At 39.8% G+C, this 17,189-nt stretch overlaps 5 protein-coding genes and 1 long non-coding RNA gene across 6 annotated transcripts; 2 read left to right on the top strand and 4 right to left on the bottom strand.

The window, feature by feature from the left end:
- Nucleotides 1-1,893: 1,893 nt before the first annotated feature.
- On the bottom strand, nucleotides 1,894-2,408 carry LOC128745950 (histone H2B-like). Its single transcript, XM_053843009.1, has one exon. The coding sequence runs from the start codon at nucleotides 2,394-2,396 to the stop codon at nucleotides 2,022-2,024; it is 375 nt and encodes a 124-aa protein (XP_053698984.1). The 5' UTR covers nucleotides 2,397-2,408; the 3' UTR covers nucleotides 1,894-2,021.
- Nucleotides 2,409-2,645: 237 nt separating this feature from the next.
- Nucleotides 2,646-3,040, top strand: LOC128745967 (histone H2A-like). Its single transcript, XM_053843025.1, has one exon. The coding sequence runs from the start codon at nucleotides 2,652-2,654 to the stop codon at nucleotides 3,024-3,026; it is 375 nt and encodes a 124-aa protein (XP_053699000.1). The 5' UTR covers nucleotides 2,646-2,651; the 3' UTR covers nucleotides 3,027-3,040.
- Nucleotides 3,041-4,567: 1,527 nt separating this feature from the next.
- Nucleotides 4,568-17,036, bottom strand: LOC128732372 (uncharacterized). Its single transcript, XM_053825621.1, has 3 exons — nucleotides 16,634-17,036; nucleotides 14,567-14,853; nucleotides 4,568-5,065 (listed from the first exon to the last, which is right to left on the bottom strand). The coding sequence occupies exons 1-3, from the start codon at nucleotides 17,034-17,036 to the stop codon at nucleotides 4,568-4,570; spliced, it is 1,188 nt and encodes a 395-aa protein (XP_053681596.1).
- LOC128745982 (uncharacterized) lies at nucleotides 6,817-9,275 on the bottom strand. The gene is made up of 5 exons (XR_008412539.1): nucleotides 9,093-9,275; nucleotides 8,846-9,032; nucleotides 7,466-8,793; nucleotides 7,123-7,409; nucleotides 6,817-7,063 (listed from the first exon to the last, which is right to left on the bottom strand). It is a non-coding gene; the product is annotated as an uncharacterized LOC128745982 (long non-coding RNA).
- LOC128745872 (histone H2A) lies at nucleotides 14,342-14,935 on the bottom strand. Its single transcript, XM_053842939.1, has one exon. The coding sequence runs from the start codon at nucleotides 14,933-14,935 to the stop codon at nucleotides 14,561-14,563; it is 375 nt and encodes a 124-aa protein (XP_053698914.1). The 3' UTR covers nucleotides 14,342-14,560.
- Nucleotides 15,193-15,567, top strand: LOC128745880 (histone H2B). Its single transcript, XM_053842947.1, has one exon. It carries the CDS (start codon nucleotides 15,193-15,195, stop codon nucleotides 15,565-15,567), a length of 375 nt encoding a protein of 124 aa, XP_053698922.1.
- Nucleotides 17,037-17,189: the final 153 nt, after the last annotated feature.

Here is a 17,189-nt window from a genome sequence, read left to right as displayed (position 1 = left end):
AATTATCAGGCACAACAAAGCGCTCTCCAACAACACCGCCATGGCACTGCTCGATGTTGAAAAAGCTTTCGATAACGTGTGGCACAATGGACTGGTCCACAAACTGGCACTTAACAGGTTCCCACATTACCTGATCAAAATAATTCAAAGCTATCTGAGCGGTCGTTTCTTTCGTGTCCACCTACACGGAATTGCTTGGAATACCAGCAGGTGTGCCACAGGGTAGCCTGCTGGGCCCAATCCTCTACAGTGTGTTTACGTCTGACATCCCGCAGCTCCCCAGTGGATCCTCCTTGGCGCTGTACGCAGACGATAGTGCGATATTGGCAAATGGGAGATTGCCAAAAGACTATCGAGCCCGGCTGCAACGTGGAGTTACTGCATACGTGGATTACCTCGCCAGCTGGAAAATCAAAGTGAACGAATCGAAAACACAGGTCATTCTGTTTAAACATCGTCAATCACTAAACTGTCGCCGCCGGAGAACTGCCGAATTACTATAAATGGATGCCCCATCGAATGGTCTAGTAAGGTGTGCTACCTCGGTGTCATAACCGACGAGAAGCTGCTATACGGTGCCCACACGGATTACCTCAAACAATGGTGTATCGGGTTGATAAAGCCGCTATACTCACTAACTAGTCGGAGGTCCCGGCTAACCCGACGTAACAAAATTGCAATCTTCAAAATGATTGTGGCGCCTGTGGTGAACTACGCTATGCCGGTGTGGGGTTCGTGCGCGGAGACTCACAAAAGAAAGCTCCAGGTAGTGCAGAATAGGCTGCTGAGGAACATTCTGGATGCTCCCTACGACACCAGAATCACCGATCTACACCGTGCCGCTGGATGTAAAACTGTGCAGCAGCGGATCGAAGAATCAAACATCGCCTTTGTGGAAGCGGCAATTGCATCAGAGCATCAGTCCATTCGTTACATTATCAATTAATTAGTATTTTCAAATTTTAGTTAGGCTTTATTTTAATTCCAATGGAGATCTCTCCGAAAAGATACAACAAATTACTGAAGAGAAAATAGTTATTAAAAATACCAAAAGAAACCCAAAGCTGAAAACAATATGTATATCCCTTGAAATCAAAATTATTGTAAACACAAAAAATTAAAAATAAAAAAAAAATAAAAATCAATTTAACACATTTAAAAAAAACTGCCCTATCTCACAAGAACGGTAACAGTGCACAGAATAGCAAAATTTGATAAATTAGATGTTAAATTTCAAACAATGCTAGAAGACTTGTCAAAAATGCCGTACCTCGGAGTACGATCTTATTAACTCATTATTTGATTAAATCTTAGTTTAGTCTTTGGGTTTAAGTTTAGTTTAAGGTTTTGTTATAAAACTACTTGTCAAATCACAACAAAAACTCGATCTCACCGATAAAAAGGCTAAATCAAAACTAATCACAATGTGATTAATGAAGAACCAAAGATAAAATAGATGACCAAATCTAAATCACTTAAAATGTACACTTAACGAAAATATTGGTAAAATTATTGTTACTGAAATATATTTAATGCTTAATGCTTAATACTGTAAAATTATTAGTTACATTCGAAAAGTTCACCGTTTTGTAGCGTGTTGTGGAAAGGACGCGTCTCCGCAGGCACCGGATTGAATTGAGCCAATTTTATGGTCATAAATGGATATAAGTGTTACATTGTCCCGGCTAGAAAACATGGATTAAAATTCTTGTTCGGTAGCCGAACACAACAGGTAAGATAATGCAATGCTTTCGTCTAAAAATTAAAAACCTCAGTTAGCGTCGATTCACCTAACCCGATTTATTTCGAACGAGTAGTTTTCCAGCATTTTCTGCATGGGAATTTCAGTATCGAAATGACGGTGACAAAGCTACATGAATAACCAGTACCCTACCTGCAAAAGATTTGAAATATTGCAAGCTAAACCACAGTGATCAAATCAATTTTACTTCTTCGAAAATTATGTGTTGGCCCTTATAAGGGCCGATTGTTGCAAAATCATAAGCCTGGCCTGAAACGATTTACTTGGAGCTTGTGTACTTGGTGACGGCCTTAGTGCCCTCAGAGACGGCGTGTTTGGCCAATTCTCCCGGCAGCAACAGACGAACGGAAGTTTGAACCTCACGAGAGGTGATCGTAGAGCGTTTGTTATAGTGAGCCAGCCGGGAAGCCTCAGCAGCAATGCGCTCGAAGATATCATTGACGAAGCTGTTCATGATGCTCATGGCCTTCGAGGAGATACCAGTATCCGGGTGGACCTGCTTCAGGACCTTGTAGATGTAGATAGCGTAGCTCTCCTTGCGGCGTGGCTTCTTCTTTTTCTTGTCTCCCTTAGTGATGTTTTTCTGGGCCTTGCCAGACTTTTTAGCGGCCTTTCCACTGGTTTTCGGTGCCATTTCTATAGTTTAGTTTAGCCTTCCTAACAAAAACTGATGATGTTTGCCTATGCAGACCCTCTTTTATACAAGCAGGTAACGAATCAGAAAGCCGTCCCTTTTTTCTATTTGTACCATTTCATTACCTACGTAGCCCGACCCCTTGGTCTATATTTGCCTCGTGCTCGGATATAAAACGAGGGGCGAACTGTAAAACAGGCATCATTCAACGCTATTTCGTTTCTACGTAACGTCGTAAACTAAAACTCTAGCAACATGTCTGGACGCGGCAAAGGAGGAAAAGTTAAGGGAAAGGCAAAGTCCCGTTCGACTCGTGCTGGTCTCCAATTCCCGGTAGGCCGTATTCACCGTCTGCTCAGGAAGGGAAACTATGCCGAGCGCGTTGGTGCCGGAGCACCCGTCTATTTGGCTGCCGTGATGGAATATCTGGCAGCTGAAGTTCTTGAATTGGCAGGAAATGCAGCCCGTGACAACAAAAAGACCAGAATCATCCCCCGTCATCTGCAACTGGCCATCCGCAACGACGAAGAGTTGAACAAACTCCTGTCCGGTGTGACCATTGCCCAGGGAGGTGTTCTGCCGAACATCCAAGCCGTTTTGCTGCCCAAAAAGACCGAAAAGAAGGCTTAAATATGTAATTCCAACTGTCGCTTCACCGAAAAACCGTCCTTATAAGGACGACAAATTCGATATTTGATGAGTTAGAAAATATTTTTCTCCAGGATATTCACTTGTTACTTATTCTAAATACATTTGTTTACAAGACGAAAGATTCACCTTAATTTATTTTTCAGCTTTAATTCTAATAACTTTAATTATTAGAGGTTTAATTGGTTGAACTTTGTACGATCAAAAAAGTAACGGCTCAGAGCACCTAAATTGCAAATCGTCACTCAACAATGAAGCTTCGGTTTCAATATTTTGAATTTTTTGAAAAAATGTTTTGATCTAAGTATAAGACAACTTTTTGAAATAATAAATTGTCTAACATCGATCCCTGTTTTAGAAGCTTGTTCGGAATCTGTGCATATTTTTGAAAATCACATCACATCGCATGCTGCATGTTGAAGAATGGTTTATCAATTTTATCGCTAGAATCGAAATGACACGCAAATTGGAAGGTAAAGTTGTTACAAAACGGAAATCACTCTGCATCACAATCAAAATTTACGAAGCGCATGGATACTATTGAATGCACCATATTATTGTTCAAAACTGCAAAAGCATTAAAATTCTAATTTTCCTCATAATGTAACGCAGATTAAATTTTTTTTTTAATTTACGGATTTTTAAACCAAAAACACCGATTTCGAAATGGCGAGCATAGTAAATCATATTTATTTGAACCTGCCCCTCTGGACGAGAAAAGGTGAAGTGCACGAACTAGCTGCCCTGGATATTCTTGATACCAAGTTTAATGGATATATAAACTAAAATACGAAGAGAGGTGTTCACACTCGGTATGCGAAATAACTCAAAATTTGAACGCATCAGATAAGTTGTTTGTTTAGGTTAGGAAGGTTTTTATTATTGGTAATATAATTCCTATCAAATAATGTAATCATCATTGACAAGGTTGAAATCTAGGAAAATATAGCGTATTGAACAACACAAATCAACATATAAAGAAGGAAAATAGCTGAACAATTATCAATTAAAAATCAAAAAGTAAAATATAAAAAACAACATTTAGCCGTTTTGGTTAACACAGAATGAACGATTAGTGTTAGTTTTCTTTTTATACCCAAGTCAGATGGATTGTAAAGTAACATATACAATAAAAACTATGATCATGAACAAGGAAAATTCAATGCTGGTTAATTAAACGCTTCAGTCAATCGTGGAATATTGCGACGTGGTATGGAATCCATACAATTAGGTCATAAGATTTACACGGGAAAGGCAAAGCAAACTGTTTTGTTCTATACGGCCCTTTATCTCACACACATATTCGCCCAAAAACCATTTCTATTGTGAACTGGACAGCATTTCCTTTATTGGTGAATATTTTATGTAATCCACTAGACGAAATAAATAAAACGGTACTTTTCAATTACATGCCATTAAAAAATTAATCTAAGAGAAAATTCCTTTAGATCTTCATGAGACGTATCTGTTGGCCCTTATAAGGGCCGTTTGTTGTATGAGATCAAACAAAAGCCGATAGAGCCTTAGGCACGTTCACCACGGATGCGGCGAGCCAGTTGGATGTCCTTTGGCATGATGGTAACACGCTTGGCGTGGATGGCGCACAGGTTGGTATCTTCGAACAGACCGACCAGATAGGCTTCGCTAGCTTCCTGGAGAGCCATGACAGCCGAGCTCTGGAAACGAAGATCGGTCTTAAAGTCCTGGGCAATTTCACGAACCAAACGTTGGAACGGAAGCTTGCGGATCAGAAGCTCAGTGGACTTCTGGTAGCGACGGATTTCACGCAGAGCGACCGTTCCTGGACGATAACGATGAGGCTTCTTCACTCCTCCAGTTGCCGGGGCGCTTTTGCGAGCCGCCTTTGTGGCCAACTGCTTGCGAGGAGCCTTTCCTCCGGTGGATTTACGAGCAGTCTGCTTGGTACGAGCCATTTTCGGTTTAGGGACGATGCGAGCGTTTTGAGAATCAAACAAAGAATGATGGAAAAAACGGTTTGACCTCTTATACTGTATGCTCTTCTACTGTTCTACCAATCAGAAGTGAGAAACATGGAAACATCCCTCGCAGGCATAAAAACGAACGTCATACATTTTTTTCATTCTTTCCCGTTCATCCATCCCAGTCGGTTGTTTTTCTTTTTCTCGTGTTCCGTTTCGATTCTCTGTTTTATCTCCGTCCTCGCGTCGCGCGGTGTCCAAGCGCAAACGACGCTCGGGTGACTCAAAGCCCAGCTCCAAGCGTCAACAAAACAAAAGCCTAGAGCAACTCGCTCAGGCCAATGTAAATTATGCATCACCTTCTGCACTAGCTCCGGGGGCACAAAGCAGCGTTGCTCCAACTGCCGTTAATGTGAGCGAACTAGAAGGATTTGGGAACCCTCGAGGAGGTTCCATCGAAAACATTTAAATGTCATCCACTGTGGAGACCAAAGTGAAATTACCGCTCATTATGGTCAAACATGTCCCGCTTGATCCTGTCCCAAACGAAACGAGTACAAAGCCATCAGAAAACAGGCGTCGTCGAGTAACCAACCGGGCAATAGAAGAACCACTTCTCCCTCCAATTCCAATACCCCCACGGATTTCCCTTCGTTACCGCTTGCTGCAAACGAACACAGTAAAACACCCCCGAGTCCAGGGGCTCACACTGCAACCTGCTGCTAAATTGTCTGCCGAGCAGTTTATGGAAATTTTGGTGATGACGTGGCTACACCTACAGTCTCTGGCTCGGCTAAGCCGCCGCCTATTGCATTGTAGAAGACATGCAGTTGGCTAAACTCAAGAGAAATCTGGAGACAATTTGTACCCAAGCCCAATACAAATTAACTGGAATGGGCATCAAAATTGTTCTATCCACTTGAAATGAATGGGTAAAGTCAAAACCTGTCTGAAAAATTCAAAAGCCGAATTCTTCACCCACGGCTTTTGAACATTTCACCTGGTCTTATTTGATTTGATAGTAAACAATTTTGTTATAGTATAGTATAAAACCACCCCTTTTGTTCAACCGAGTTTATCTTGAAACATTGAATCAAGTCTAAATTGATGTCCTGAAAGTGAAACGTCATCAAAAGTGAGCGGTCATTTTTTCCTTTTGCCAAATTGCATCCATATAGGTAGGCGATAGTCCCCGGTTGTGAAACAGCCAAACAGGTTTTGTTGGTAGTAATTTGGTAGTGCTAGTTTGATAAATACGTCAAAAATGATGGGTGTTTCACAGCCGGAAACAATCCCCTACTGCAAGAATTTGTTCGGTGCTGTTGTTTTACATGGAATGGAAGGGATATTTCTGCATGTAACGTGACGCAGCGATTCTCAAAGCGACGAAAATCACGAAAATTAGCGACTCTTATAGCAACCAGACCTCAAGCTAACGTTTATGAAGTAGTATAATTGGTGTACAATCTAGTATTGTGTTAACACCATATTCAAAACAGTTGCAAATTTTTCATATATTGACAAAATTCTAGCTATTTAAAAATTTAATCACTACATGTGTTGATTTCATATTATTAAAATGGCTTAAATAGCTATAGTTTTGTCAATATATAAGAAAAATTTCCAACTGTTCAGGTACCATCTTTTGGAATGTTCTGCACGATGTGGAAACGTTTCATTTGCTGCTTTGCGTCAGCTAGTTGCTTGCAATTCTTTACATAGTTTCAATAATCAAGCATTTAGATTAATTTCTTTCGAAAATGATGGGTAACACAAGACAAGATAGGAGGGATCCGTAGTGATGCCAATGTTTATTTGACCGTCAACTCAGTATAAGGCAGTAAGGTACAAAACATCATAGATCATCATACCAAACATTTTGGCCATTTGCCTTAACATTGACATCAGAGAAAATAAATACAGACTTCAGCAATATGTCATATGGCAACATAACCTTCGGCAAAGCAAATCGGTTTGTCTTTTTAAATTTCAAAATGACATTCGACCTTTATGTTCGCTCCATCAGTTAGGTATCATTTAATTTTGAATTCCGATCAAAATCGCGCCAGATCAGCTAATCTAAAACGAAAATTATCAACTGACAACATTGTACAAGTGCACCACTACCTATAATTTACCTCCAAGGATGGCGACTTCCGACAACTGCTTTTGTACCGCTTTTAAGTCTGCTTCCAGGCGTTTAATTTTGCTTTTAAATCGTATGTTCTGTTTTTTCAAAGTTTCGTTTGCTTTTCTTGCTTCCATTAACTTTGAGTATGTAAGAGAATATGCAATTTTCGCTACAGCCGGATTGTGCAAATCCTTAACATCGATATCACCCGGATACCGAATCGGTAATGAGCCTAGCGTAGCTTGTTTCATATGGTCACATTGTCCACAGATTGTTTCGAATTTGGTTTGTGAGCTGTTAATAAAAGCAGGAAATAAAATTGTAAATTACTTAGTAACGAGACGTTTTACCACTTCAATTTTTCATATAAAGAACCATTACGCTGAACATGGCCGTTTTCCTTCTCTGAATCCAAGCTTGATTGAGCTTGAGCAAATGACTGAGGCACGGAACTAAAATACAAACTGACAGGTTCCGGTCGACTTGTATTCAAGGGCCTAGGCCGTACGCCATCTGTTTGCCCTTTAAAGGCGGTGGTAATAGTATATAGGGGTAGTAGGGGCAATATGGGCCACCTAAGCAAAACGCTTCATAAAACATGTAGTGCGTAATCAAAATTCTAATAATTGCCATAAACTTACGATTTGACATGTCTTTGATAAATTAACAATGTTAGAATATTGCTTGACTATGAACAGCCATCAAATTTAAATGTTTAAAAAATGATACTTTTTGCTTCGTTCAAAACCCATACGGGGCATAATGGGCCACTATACGGGGCAATATGGGCACGTTAGTTAAACTTATCATTTTAGCCAGTTTTTACTGGAAAATAACATAAAAGATTATATCATATAGAAGAAAAGAGAAATGGTGACTATTTTGATTTCATTCAGCGGTTGTTTAATGATTGTTTCTATTTAACGATTTTTTTTCAGTTGAACAACATAGGCAACATGGCAGTTGAAGTGGCATAGATGAAAGACACAACTTTTGCTCTGTAAGCACTATTTTCGGGTTGATTGTTGCTTACAATTACGCAACATTATACTTGACTGTGTCATTTTTATGTTTATATTACTTTCCACCCTTTATTGGTTATGTACAAATACATTGCCAGGCATGCTCATTATGCCCCTTACAGCTATGCTAATCAAAAATAATTATAATAATGCGATAAAACAAAAAAAATATCTCAATTATACAAAGTAATTGTTCATATATGGTAATAGTAACCTTACATGGAGTGGAGAAGTCCATAGCACGCAACAAATGGCTATAGAGCTTATTTTGTGGGTTGCAATTCTTATAGTATTTTTACAATCCTGAATCGGCTCGAGCTTTTTCTCAATATCTCAGACATGTCAACGAATTTGGACGTGATTTTTGTTGAGATGCTTATTAAGAACATTATCAACAAGTTCATTAATCAAATTAGCGAAATTGATTGCCCAATATGCCCAAACGAACGATGGCCCATTTTGCCCCGTATGCTCATTATGCCCCTATTACCCCTATATCCGGTGGTGAATAGTTGTAGTAAGATATGGACGGTTCAGCAATGCTTTGATTGTTTTGACAATTCTCATCAGTAGAATTCGATGGTGGTATTGAAATTTTACCAGTTGGTTCCAGCGGTCGGTTGGAATTCACAAAATTGCTCCGAATGTTTTTATTACTGAAAGATATCTGATGGTTTATAGTTATTTACATTATATTTTAACATTTACCGTTTTTCCGGGTCAATAATACCGAACCGGGGAACGGCGCTACGTCGCAGATGTTTGCCTCTACCAGATATGATGAAGTCGTCGTTAATAAAGTGATTCGAGCATATAGACACTGGTGACCTTGTTAATTGTAATTCAATTCCATTCCTTTCCAACGATGACGACCATGCTGATGTCTTTTGAAATCCTAAAAAATATTTATTCGGATAAGTAAATAAATTTAAAATAATTGTTGTTAAAGTCGTACCTGTGAAACGATACCGCTGGACCTGCATGCCGCGCAGATAATCTGCAGCTGATTACGCAGCACTTCCGCACCATAATTCAGCCGGCAAAACCAACAACTGGTGTTCAATCACCAAACGTTAAAATTGTTTTTTCTTCTGCACAAGTTAAACGAAGAGATTAGAATAAATTTTATTCTTTCAAATAGAAAGCGCCAATGTATTTTGTTAAACGTAAACAAATTTGACGTTTGTAGCCCAAAATAGAGCTTGCTAATTTGCGATTGTGTTGGTGGTTTGTTTTCCCCCAGTTTGAAAAACGTCATGGAAAAACCAACAGCAACAGCAACAATCGCGTGTACGTATATGCTTGTCCAGCAAAAAGTAACTCTCACCCAATGTGATATATACAGGTGTGGCAAAGTTGGTTGAGTGGTGTTAGTGCAATGAAGAAATTTCATCATGATGTGGGTGAAATCGTAAATCGACCAATCACGATGAAGCGTGACGTAAAACTCCAAAAACAAACCCCATTGTCCGACGCGGTTTGTTTTTGTAGTTTGACGTCGTTTTCTGATTTTTCGCTACTAATACCATCAAATGTCTTCATCTGCCACACCTTTTTAAGCCTCATTGACTCTCACCCGGTTTGGTTACATTTGCGACATTCGCCCTTTTGTTAATTCTGTCTAGAACTGCGCAGTCGAATTGAGGGTGAAGATCGCAATGAAGTAATTTGCGGTTTCGTCACTAACCAGAATGACATTAGCTGAGGATCGGTTATGTAGGAGTGAGAGGGGAGCGAAGAGTGGAGGAGAGGATCCGGGAGTTTGATATTTGATGTTTTTGATATTATTCCTACTGCAAACAGCCTCAGCGAGGGCCTCAGCTAATGTCAAAAAATCCTTATATGTGTGCGTGGTGGAATACTTCATCCAATGAAGTATTCCACCACGCACACATATAAAGATTTTTTGACATTAGCTGAGGCCCTCGCTGAGGCTGTTTGCAGTAGGAGTAATATCAACAACATCAAATTCCAAACTCCCGGATCCCCTCCTCCACTCTTTGCTCCCCTCTCACTCCTACATAAGCGATCCTCAGCAAATGTCATTCTCGTTGGTGACGAAACCGCAAATTACTTCATAATCAAAGGTAACTTTTTTCTTTACTTTTTCCTAAGGTGCGTAGGGGTTTCCAACAGCAATGATTACTACGTACCTTATAAAAAAGTTACTTTTGATTACTTTACTGATTACCAGTAATCAATCTCTTGTGATTACTAAAAATTAATCATGATTACTTAAGACTATCATTGATTACTATACTGATTACCTAATTCGTAAATGATTACAAAAGTAATCACTGGTTACTACGCGCTGATACGCCTTGCTGGAAACGCTGGAAATCCTTTGGTAGTAATCATTGCTGTTAAAACCCCTTTGGTGCAGATTTAGCGAATTATTTCGAGCAGTTTCGAGTAGATGCAGGTTTTCAGCAAAAATCTGGCATCTCTGCTTCCTCATTCCGCACCGCAGGCAGCTTTATACACATGTGTATTGTCAATTGCAAGGAAAATTGTACTATCCAAAGTGCGATATCGCTAATAAAAGTGCTATTTTACATTAAATCGCCTCGGTATCTTCGGCGCACTTTTTCGTTATCTTCCAAGCAATAAGTGCGCCGAAGAGACCGAAACGATTTAAGCTAAAATAACACTTTTATGAGCGATTGCGCACTTATTGATTGGACAATTTTCCTTGCAATTGACAATATGTGATACGATTTTTTTCGATTCTACTACATGAAGTATTCCACCACGCACACATATAAAGATTTTTTGACATTAGCTGAGGCCCTCGCTGAGGCTGTTTGCAGTAGGAATAATATTGCGGTTATTTACATAAATTTTCATTGTGTTGCGGCGGTAGTCCGCATCGTCAATCACCGCAACGAGAACAAGGAAAGGTGGCCAAATATTTTTCAGTTTATATGTGCAATTGTTACTGATGCTTTAGCAACTAAAACTACCATAAAAAACTTCTTTTAGCCTCTTACATTCAAAAATCTGTTTTATATAAATCATAAGTACAAAAATTGGTGTAAATAGTAACAAAATTTAAGAAGTACGGAATGGTGATGCAAATAATCTAAACAATAGAAATTGATCTATTTGTATGGCACCTCTGGAAAAAAGCACATCCTTCAATATTTGGCGAGCTCAGCATTGGGCGATAATGTATCGATATAACTGGTATCGACATTTGTGGACGAAATCTCGATAGAGATTTTTTCGAAATATAGTTAATTTCGGTATGCATATAAATAAATACAACAGCTCTGTAAATGTTAACACGTTATACGGAGTGTTATAAAATAAATGTAAAATGCTGATCGTCACGTGATGCGAGCAATTTTGCTGATTATGCTTTCAACTGGGTATACGTATCGATATGTGAAAAATATCGATATTCAATTAACGAAAATTCGTCAGCTTCGCTCAATACTGAATTATTTTGACAGCTTGCTATGAACTTTCCGAGAATGAAAAGATTTCTTGCAAAGCACAATATCACAAACATCAAATATCAAACTCCCGGATCCTCTCCTCCACTCTTCGCTCCCCTCTCACTCCAACATAACCGATCCTCAGCTAATGTCATTCTGGCTAGTGACGAAATCGCAAATTACTTCATGGGGCACGCTGCAGCTTTGTTAAGAAAGGTTGGGAACACGAATACGATCTGGACTGGCACTGCACCGCTAGGTGCTAGCGTCTGTTTTCTTTTGTATAATGTCTCGCGACGCGAGTCGCAGTGCCGTACTTTACAGCAATCCGCCATCGCGCCATGAAAGTCGTTTGTGGTGTGCTGGAATCTGGAAATGCCAAGGTCGCAGAAGTTAAGTTTATTTTCGCAGTTAAATAGTAAACAAGCAAATAGTGATGTCCGATTTTCTCAGTTAATCGATTAACGAGTAATCGAATAGTTTTTTATCAATTGTTATTCGACACGATTAATCGTCTGTGATTAATCGGGTAATCGACGAAACTTCGATTACTCGTTGTGTATACTGCCGCTACTCGCATGACAGTCCCATTTATATAGGAAACTCCAAAGAAAATGGGACTGTTATGTGAGTAGCGGCAGTATAGGTGGTGGATAAAGCGTAGTAAAAATCGAACACCGTTGCATTGTAACTTTCTTGCTGTTGATAGATTTGGGATTGCTGACGGCAGATGGTTTCCAGTATTTTTAGATAAAAATTCATTGAAATCCTGGTTTTTATTTGTAAAATTATTTTCAATGAAAATAACTTTTTATCTGTATGTTGGATAACTCATCCAACAAAGCTGGTGCGACCAACTTGGGGGTGTATTATTTGGAACTCTAAATCAACAAAGTCCGTTGTGGGAGAATTTCACTGACCTACTTATGTCTTGTATTACGTGCGCTATTGCTTCATTGGATAGCAACAGTCTATAAGTATCGTTCAAGCTTGAAAATGGTATCCTCGCTTTAGTTATTACTGACCTGTCCTGTAAAAACAAGTTGTATCTGTAAACTGAGAAGCAGTTTAGTATGCGGTAGTTGTCGAAATGAATTTTCAAAAAAGCTTTGGCTCAAATCAAATACAGCAATGATTCGCTTGCTTAAGGATTTGTTAATTGGACGGTTCGTTAGTCGAAAAATCAACTATGGGCTATCTCCAACCAAAAAGCAAAACACATCCACATGTACGCGTACCCGTGTGACTATGAGAATGAAAAATAAGTTATTTCAAATAATAGCACAGAAACCGGAAACCAGCGAGACCAACCAACAGAACTAATATTTTAAAAATGATTCACGATGACAAATGTAAAAAGAGATATTTGAACCTTTTCGTTCTCATGCGAAATCCCACGCATGCGAATTCGATTAGTCTCTGTTTGCCTTGCCAAAGAGAGTTTTAAGTTTGTTCGCACTTCACTTAAGGGCCAAACCACCCCATCGGCAGGCAACCATGTTTTCGCTGCCAACATCTCGTGTATGCGAAAATGAGATAGCATGTCAGCACTGCGTTTCACTCAACTGCGAACAGTCTGATTTGGGCCCGCTGTCAAATTTTGAGCCCAGGACATGCTGTCGCTGACGTTCACTGCATCTCGTTACAGAGAAGGGGGGGCTAAACAGAATGCTGCGTCAGCGCATCGGCCTGCTTTATTCTGACAGTTCCAATGGGTTTACTGTCAAATTGACACTGACGGGTGCGTTGATGCAGCATTCTGTTTGGGCCTTTACACGGAATCTCTATGCCGAGTTGTCAAGACCGTCAAAAGTTGCGTGAAAACGGTGAAAACATAAACAGAAATATTTCTTTCTCTTTTTTTCTCGCACATAAAAGATATCATGGATAAACCTTTGCACGGTGCCTAACCTCAACTCTGGTTTGACGTTTTTGTGTGTTTTGTTTTGATTCCCTTTGTAACCTAATTTTATTGCTAGTGGGTTTATTACTTGTAATTGGTACCACTTGTTTGCGGAAACCGGAAATACCCGACTTTTCCGAAGCAGGAAAATGATAACAGTTCTGTACAACATACGAAGGTAAGGTGCTGCCAGTTGGATAAGTTTAGTCTATGAATGAAGCAAAAGCAAGATAGGAATTTCTTAAAGAGTGCGAGAAACAGAAAGATCTTAAAGCATTCTTCTCTCACACTCACAAGCATGCACAAAAATCTGAAGATCTGACATCGCTGATGGCCAGTTCCATGAGGGTAAAAGAGAACGTGTATAGCTTCGAAGTCGCGACAAGTTTAATTTAAGCTTTCCGTTAAAATTACCATGTGGGCTTCACGTCATTTTGAGTTCAGCAAGCATAAACCTCAAAAAGCAGTATTCGTGTCAGTAATCGATGCGACTGTAATCGATTAGTTCGATTATGTGTTAGGCGTTATTCGATTAGAAATTATTCGATTATTCCATGCTGTAATCGATTACTCGATTAATCGAGCGATTACCGGACATCACTACAAGCAAACAATGAAAGTTTCAATGTAATCATTCGTATGCAAAATAATGCACCAGATCTTCTAAGCTTTGTATGAAAACTAAAAACTTGAATGTTGTAAACTGGACCCGTTTAAGCGTCCGATGTATACCAATTTGGTAACTCTATGTTTATTCAGCACTTTATGTCGAAGTCAAAACAATGTTTTTGAAAATTAGAACGTTAATATATCATTTGCTGCTATGTGAATAACTGAGAAATTAAAGGCAATTCACAATCCAAACAAGTTCAATACAATCACGACAAAATGGAGCTTTCTAACAGGCGTTCTGTTTAGTGAGTGAGAATGGATTCATTGCAATTATCAGTACGCTATTACTTGTAATATGTATAGTTGAATTAGGAACCAGTGAGCGAAATCTTTTAAATCTTCATAAATAGATGTTTGTCGTCCTGATAAGGACGGATTTTTTGATATTAACTCAATAGCTGGAAATCTCTAAGCCTTCTTCTCGGTCTTCTTAGGCAAGAGAACAGCTTGAATGTTGGGAAGAACACCTCCTTGAGCAATGGTGACACCGGAGAGGAGTTTGTTTAATTCTTCATCATTGCGAATGGCCAATTGTAGATGACGGGGGATGATTCGGGTCTTCTTGTTGTCACGGGCCGCATTTCCTGCCAGTTCCAACACTTCAGCTGCCAAGTATTCCATTACGGCAGCCAGATAGACGGGTGCTCCAGCACCGACGCGCTCGGCATAGTTGCCCTTTCGGAGCAGACGGTGAATACGGCCTACTGGGAACTGGAGCCCAGCACGAGATGAACGGGACTTTGCCTTTCCCTTGACTTTTCCTCCTTTACCACGTCCAGACATGATTGGAACTTGTGATTTGATTTGATGCTAACAGTAACTCGAACAGCGTCTAAATAATGCCATTCGCCGACTTACCTCTTATTATATATATGAGCAAGCGACAAGAATCGACAACAAGGCCGTGCTACGTAGGTAATGGAATGGCAGAATAGGAAAAAAGGGTGGAGCTACTAAAGTGGGCTTTGTTCGAATAAAACAGCACTACCTCACCGCGCATGCATTATTTTGAAGTAAGCAAGCAAACGTGTATCATCATTATGGCACCGAAAACGAGTGGAAAGGCTGCCAAGAAGTCGGGCAAGGCTCAGAAGAACATCGCGAAGGGCGATAAGAAGAAAAAGAAGCCTCGTCGTAAGGAGAGCTACGCCATTTACATCTACAAGGTCCTGAAGCAGGTCCACCCCGATACTGGAATTTCGTCTAAGGCTATGAGCATCATGAACAGCTTCGTTAATGATATCTTCGAGCGCATCGCAGCTGAGGCTTCACGTTTGGCTCACTACAACAAGCGGTCTACGATCACCTCTCGCGAGGTTCAGACATCCGTTCGTCTGTTGTTGCCAGGTGAATTGGCCAAACATGCCGTCTCAGAAGGTACCAAGGCGGTCACCAAGTACACGAGCTCGAAGTAGATGTGTTCCTTTCAATCATCCAACAATCGGCCCTTATCAGGGCCAACACCTGAATAAATGAAGAAGAAATTGAGTTTTCTCCCTAAAAGGAACTTAATTATAAATGTTGCAGATTGTATCAAGCTGCGGCACATCTTGTAATAAACAAAACTAATGTAACTGATTTCATGGTACATTCGTTTGGCGCTTACAGAGACCTTTTCAACAATACACAAATTCTAGACACGCTAATTTAGATGACGATTTAATTCGGTCGGGCCGTTTCGATTAGCATAATACCTACATAGATGCGAAATTTTGTTTGAAACCGGGTCCGATCGGTATGTAGAACAGAAAAGTATATTTCTATGTAGTTTATTTTTGTATGCCAGATTGGGTTAAAAGCCCGCTGCAACAGTCTTAATGATCGATCGTCTTTTGTGGCAGATTTCTATGTAGTTATGCGATGCATAAATTGGAAGACAACTTGGGATTTGCTTTTGACTAGTAATTTTCTTGTCATACCCGATTAAATTTCAATCCAACGGAACTGATTAATTAAATAGGTCTGACGAGAGTGATTTGCTAGCAATTATTATTAAGTATCATATAGTCACGATTTTAATATGTGAAAGAAAATAGTTCATAGGATCTGTAGCGAAAATTTCCATACACTTCCTACAGTAATTCTACGATTTTAAAATATAGGGAAAGGTATAAAAAACTGCGATTGAATTTAATGAAGCGTACAGAATAGAAAATTAGGGGAAATAAAATCATCTGAAAGAAACGCAATGAGTAAAACTGTTTATATTCTGACTTGAAGAAAGCCGTGTAAGTTCGCAACTAAATTAAAAATGTTTGGTACCGCGAAAATAAACTGGTTATTTAAAATGCAAAAATAACTAGTATTATAAAAGATTGTAAAATGAGTAGCAACACATTTTGATGATATTTCTAGATGTAGCTAACTGTTAAATTTTTTGTTACTGGGAGAAACGTCATTTTGAACCTTCATTAAATTTGTTTGTGGCCCTTATAAGGGCCGTTTGTTGAACTAAAACTGAAAATCGATTGTCTTAAGCACGTTCGCCACGGATACGGCGAGCAAGCTGGATGTCCTTCGGCATGATGGTAACACGCTTGGCGTGGATGGCACACAGGTTGGTGTCTTCGAACAGACCGACCAGATAGGCTTCGCTGGCTTCCTGGAGAGCCATAACAGCAGAGCTTTGGAAACGCAAATCGGTCTTGAAATCCTGGGCAATTTCACGAACCAAACGTTGGAACGGAAGCTTGCGGATTAGCAACTCAGTCGACTTTTGGTAACGACGGATTTCACGCAGAGCCACTGTTCCCGGGCGATAACGGTGAGGCTTCTTCACTCCGCCAGTTGCTGGTGCACTTTTGCGGGCCGCCTTTGTGGCCAGCTGCTTGCGAGGTGCCTTTCCTCCGGTGGATTTACGAGCAGTTTGCTTGGTACGAGCCATATTAGAGTTTCGTATGCAGAACGATGCGAACGATGTAACAGTCAGACGAAGAATATTTCGGTCGCGGCAATTACAACTTCTTTTATGTGCTCATTCGTTTAGCATTCAACCAATGAGGAATTAGAAATGTGGAAATTTTCTACCCTCGCCGAT

Source organism: Sabethes cyaneus, chromosome 1, assembly GCF_943734655.1.
Source record: "Sabethes cyaneus chromosome 1, idSabCyanKW18_F2, whole genome shotgun sequence".
In the NCBI taxonomy this organism is placed as follows: domain Eukaryota; kingdom Metazoa; phylum Arthropoda; class Insecta; order Diptera; family Culicidae; genus Sabethes; species Sabethes cyaneus.
Note: the sequence above shows the minus strand (reverse complement) of the source record. Positions and strands in the feature narration are given on the sequence as shown.

Excerpts from the sequence above, each read along its gene's own strand:
- LOC128745950 (XM_053843009.1), bottom strand. The coding sequence starts at position 2,396 with ATGGCACCGAAAACCAGTGGAAAGGCCGCTAAAAAGTCTGGCAAGGCC.
- LOC128745967 (XM_053843025.1), top strand. The coding sequence starts at position 2,652 with ATGTCTGGACGCGGCAAAGGAGGAAAAGTTAAGGGAAAGGCAAAGTCC.
- LOC128745872 (XM_053842939.1), bottom strand. The coding sequence starts at position 14,935 with ATGTCTGGACGTGGTAAAGGAGGAAAAGTCAAGGGAAAGGCAAAGTCC.
- LOC128745880 (XM_053842947.1), top strand. The coding sequence starts at position 15,193 with ATGGCACCGAAAACGAGTGGAAAGGCTGCCAAGAAGTCGGGCAAGGCT.
- LOC128732372 (XM_053825621.1), bottom strand. The coding sequence starts at position 17,036 with ATGGCTCGTACCAAGCAAACTGCTCGTAAATCCACCGGAGGAAAGGCA. Across the intron at positions 14,854-16,633 it reads TCGCCGTATCCGTGGCGAAC|GCCGTATTCACCGTCTGCTC; the intron begins GTGCTTAAGACA and ends AGTTCCCAGTAG. Across the intron at positions 5,066-14,566 it reads CTAAGAAGACCGAGAAGAAG|AAGAGCATACAGTATAAGAG; the intron begins GCTTAGAGATTT and ends GTAGAACAGTAG.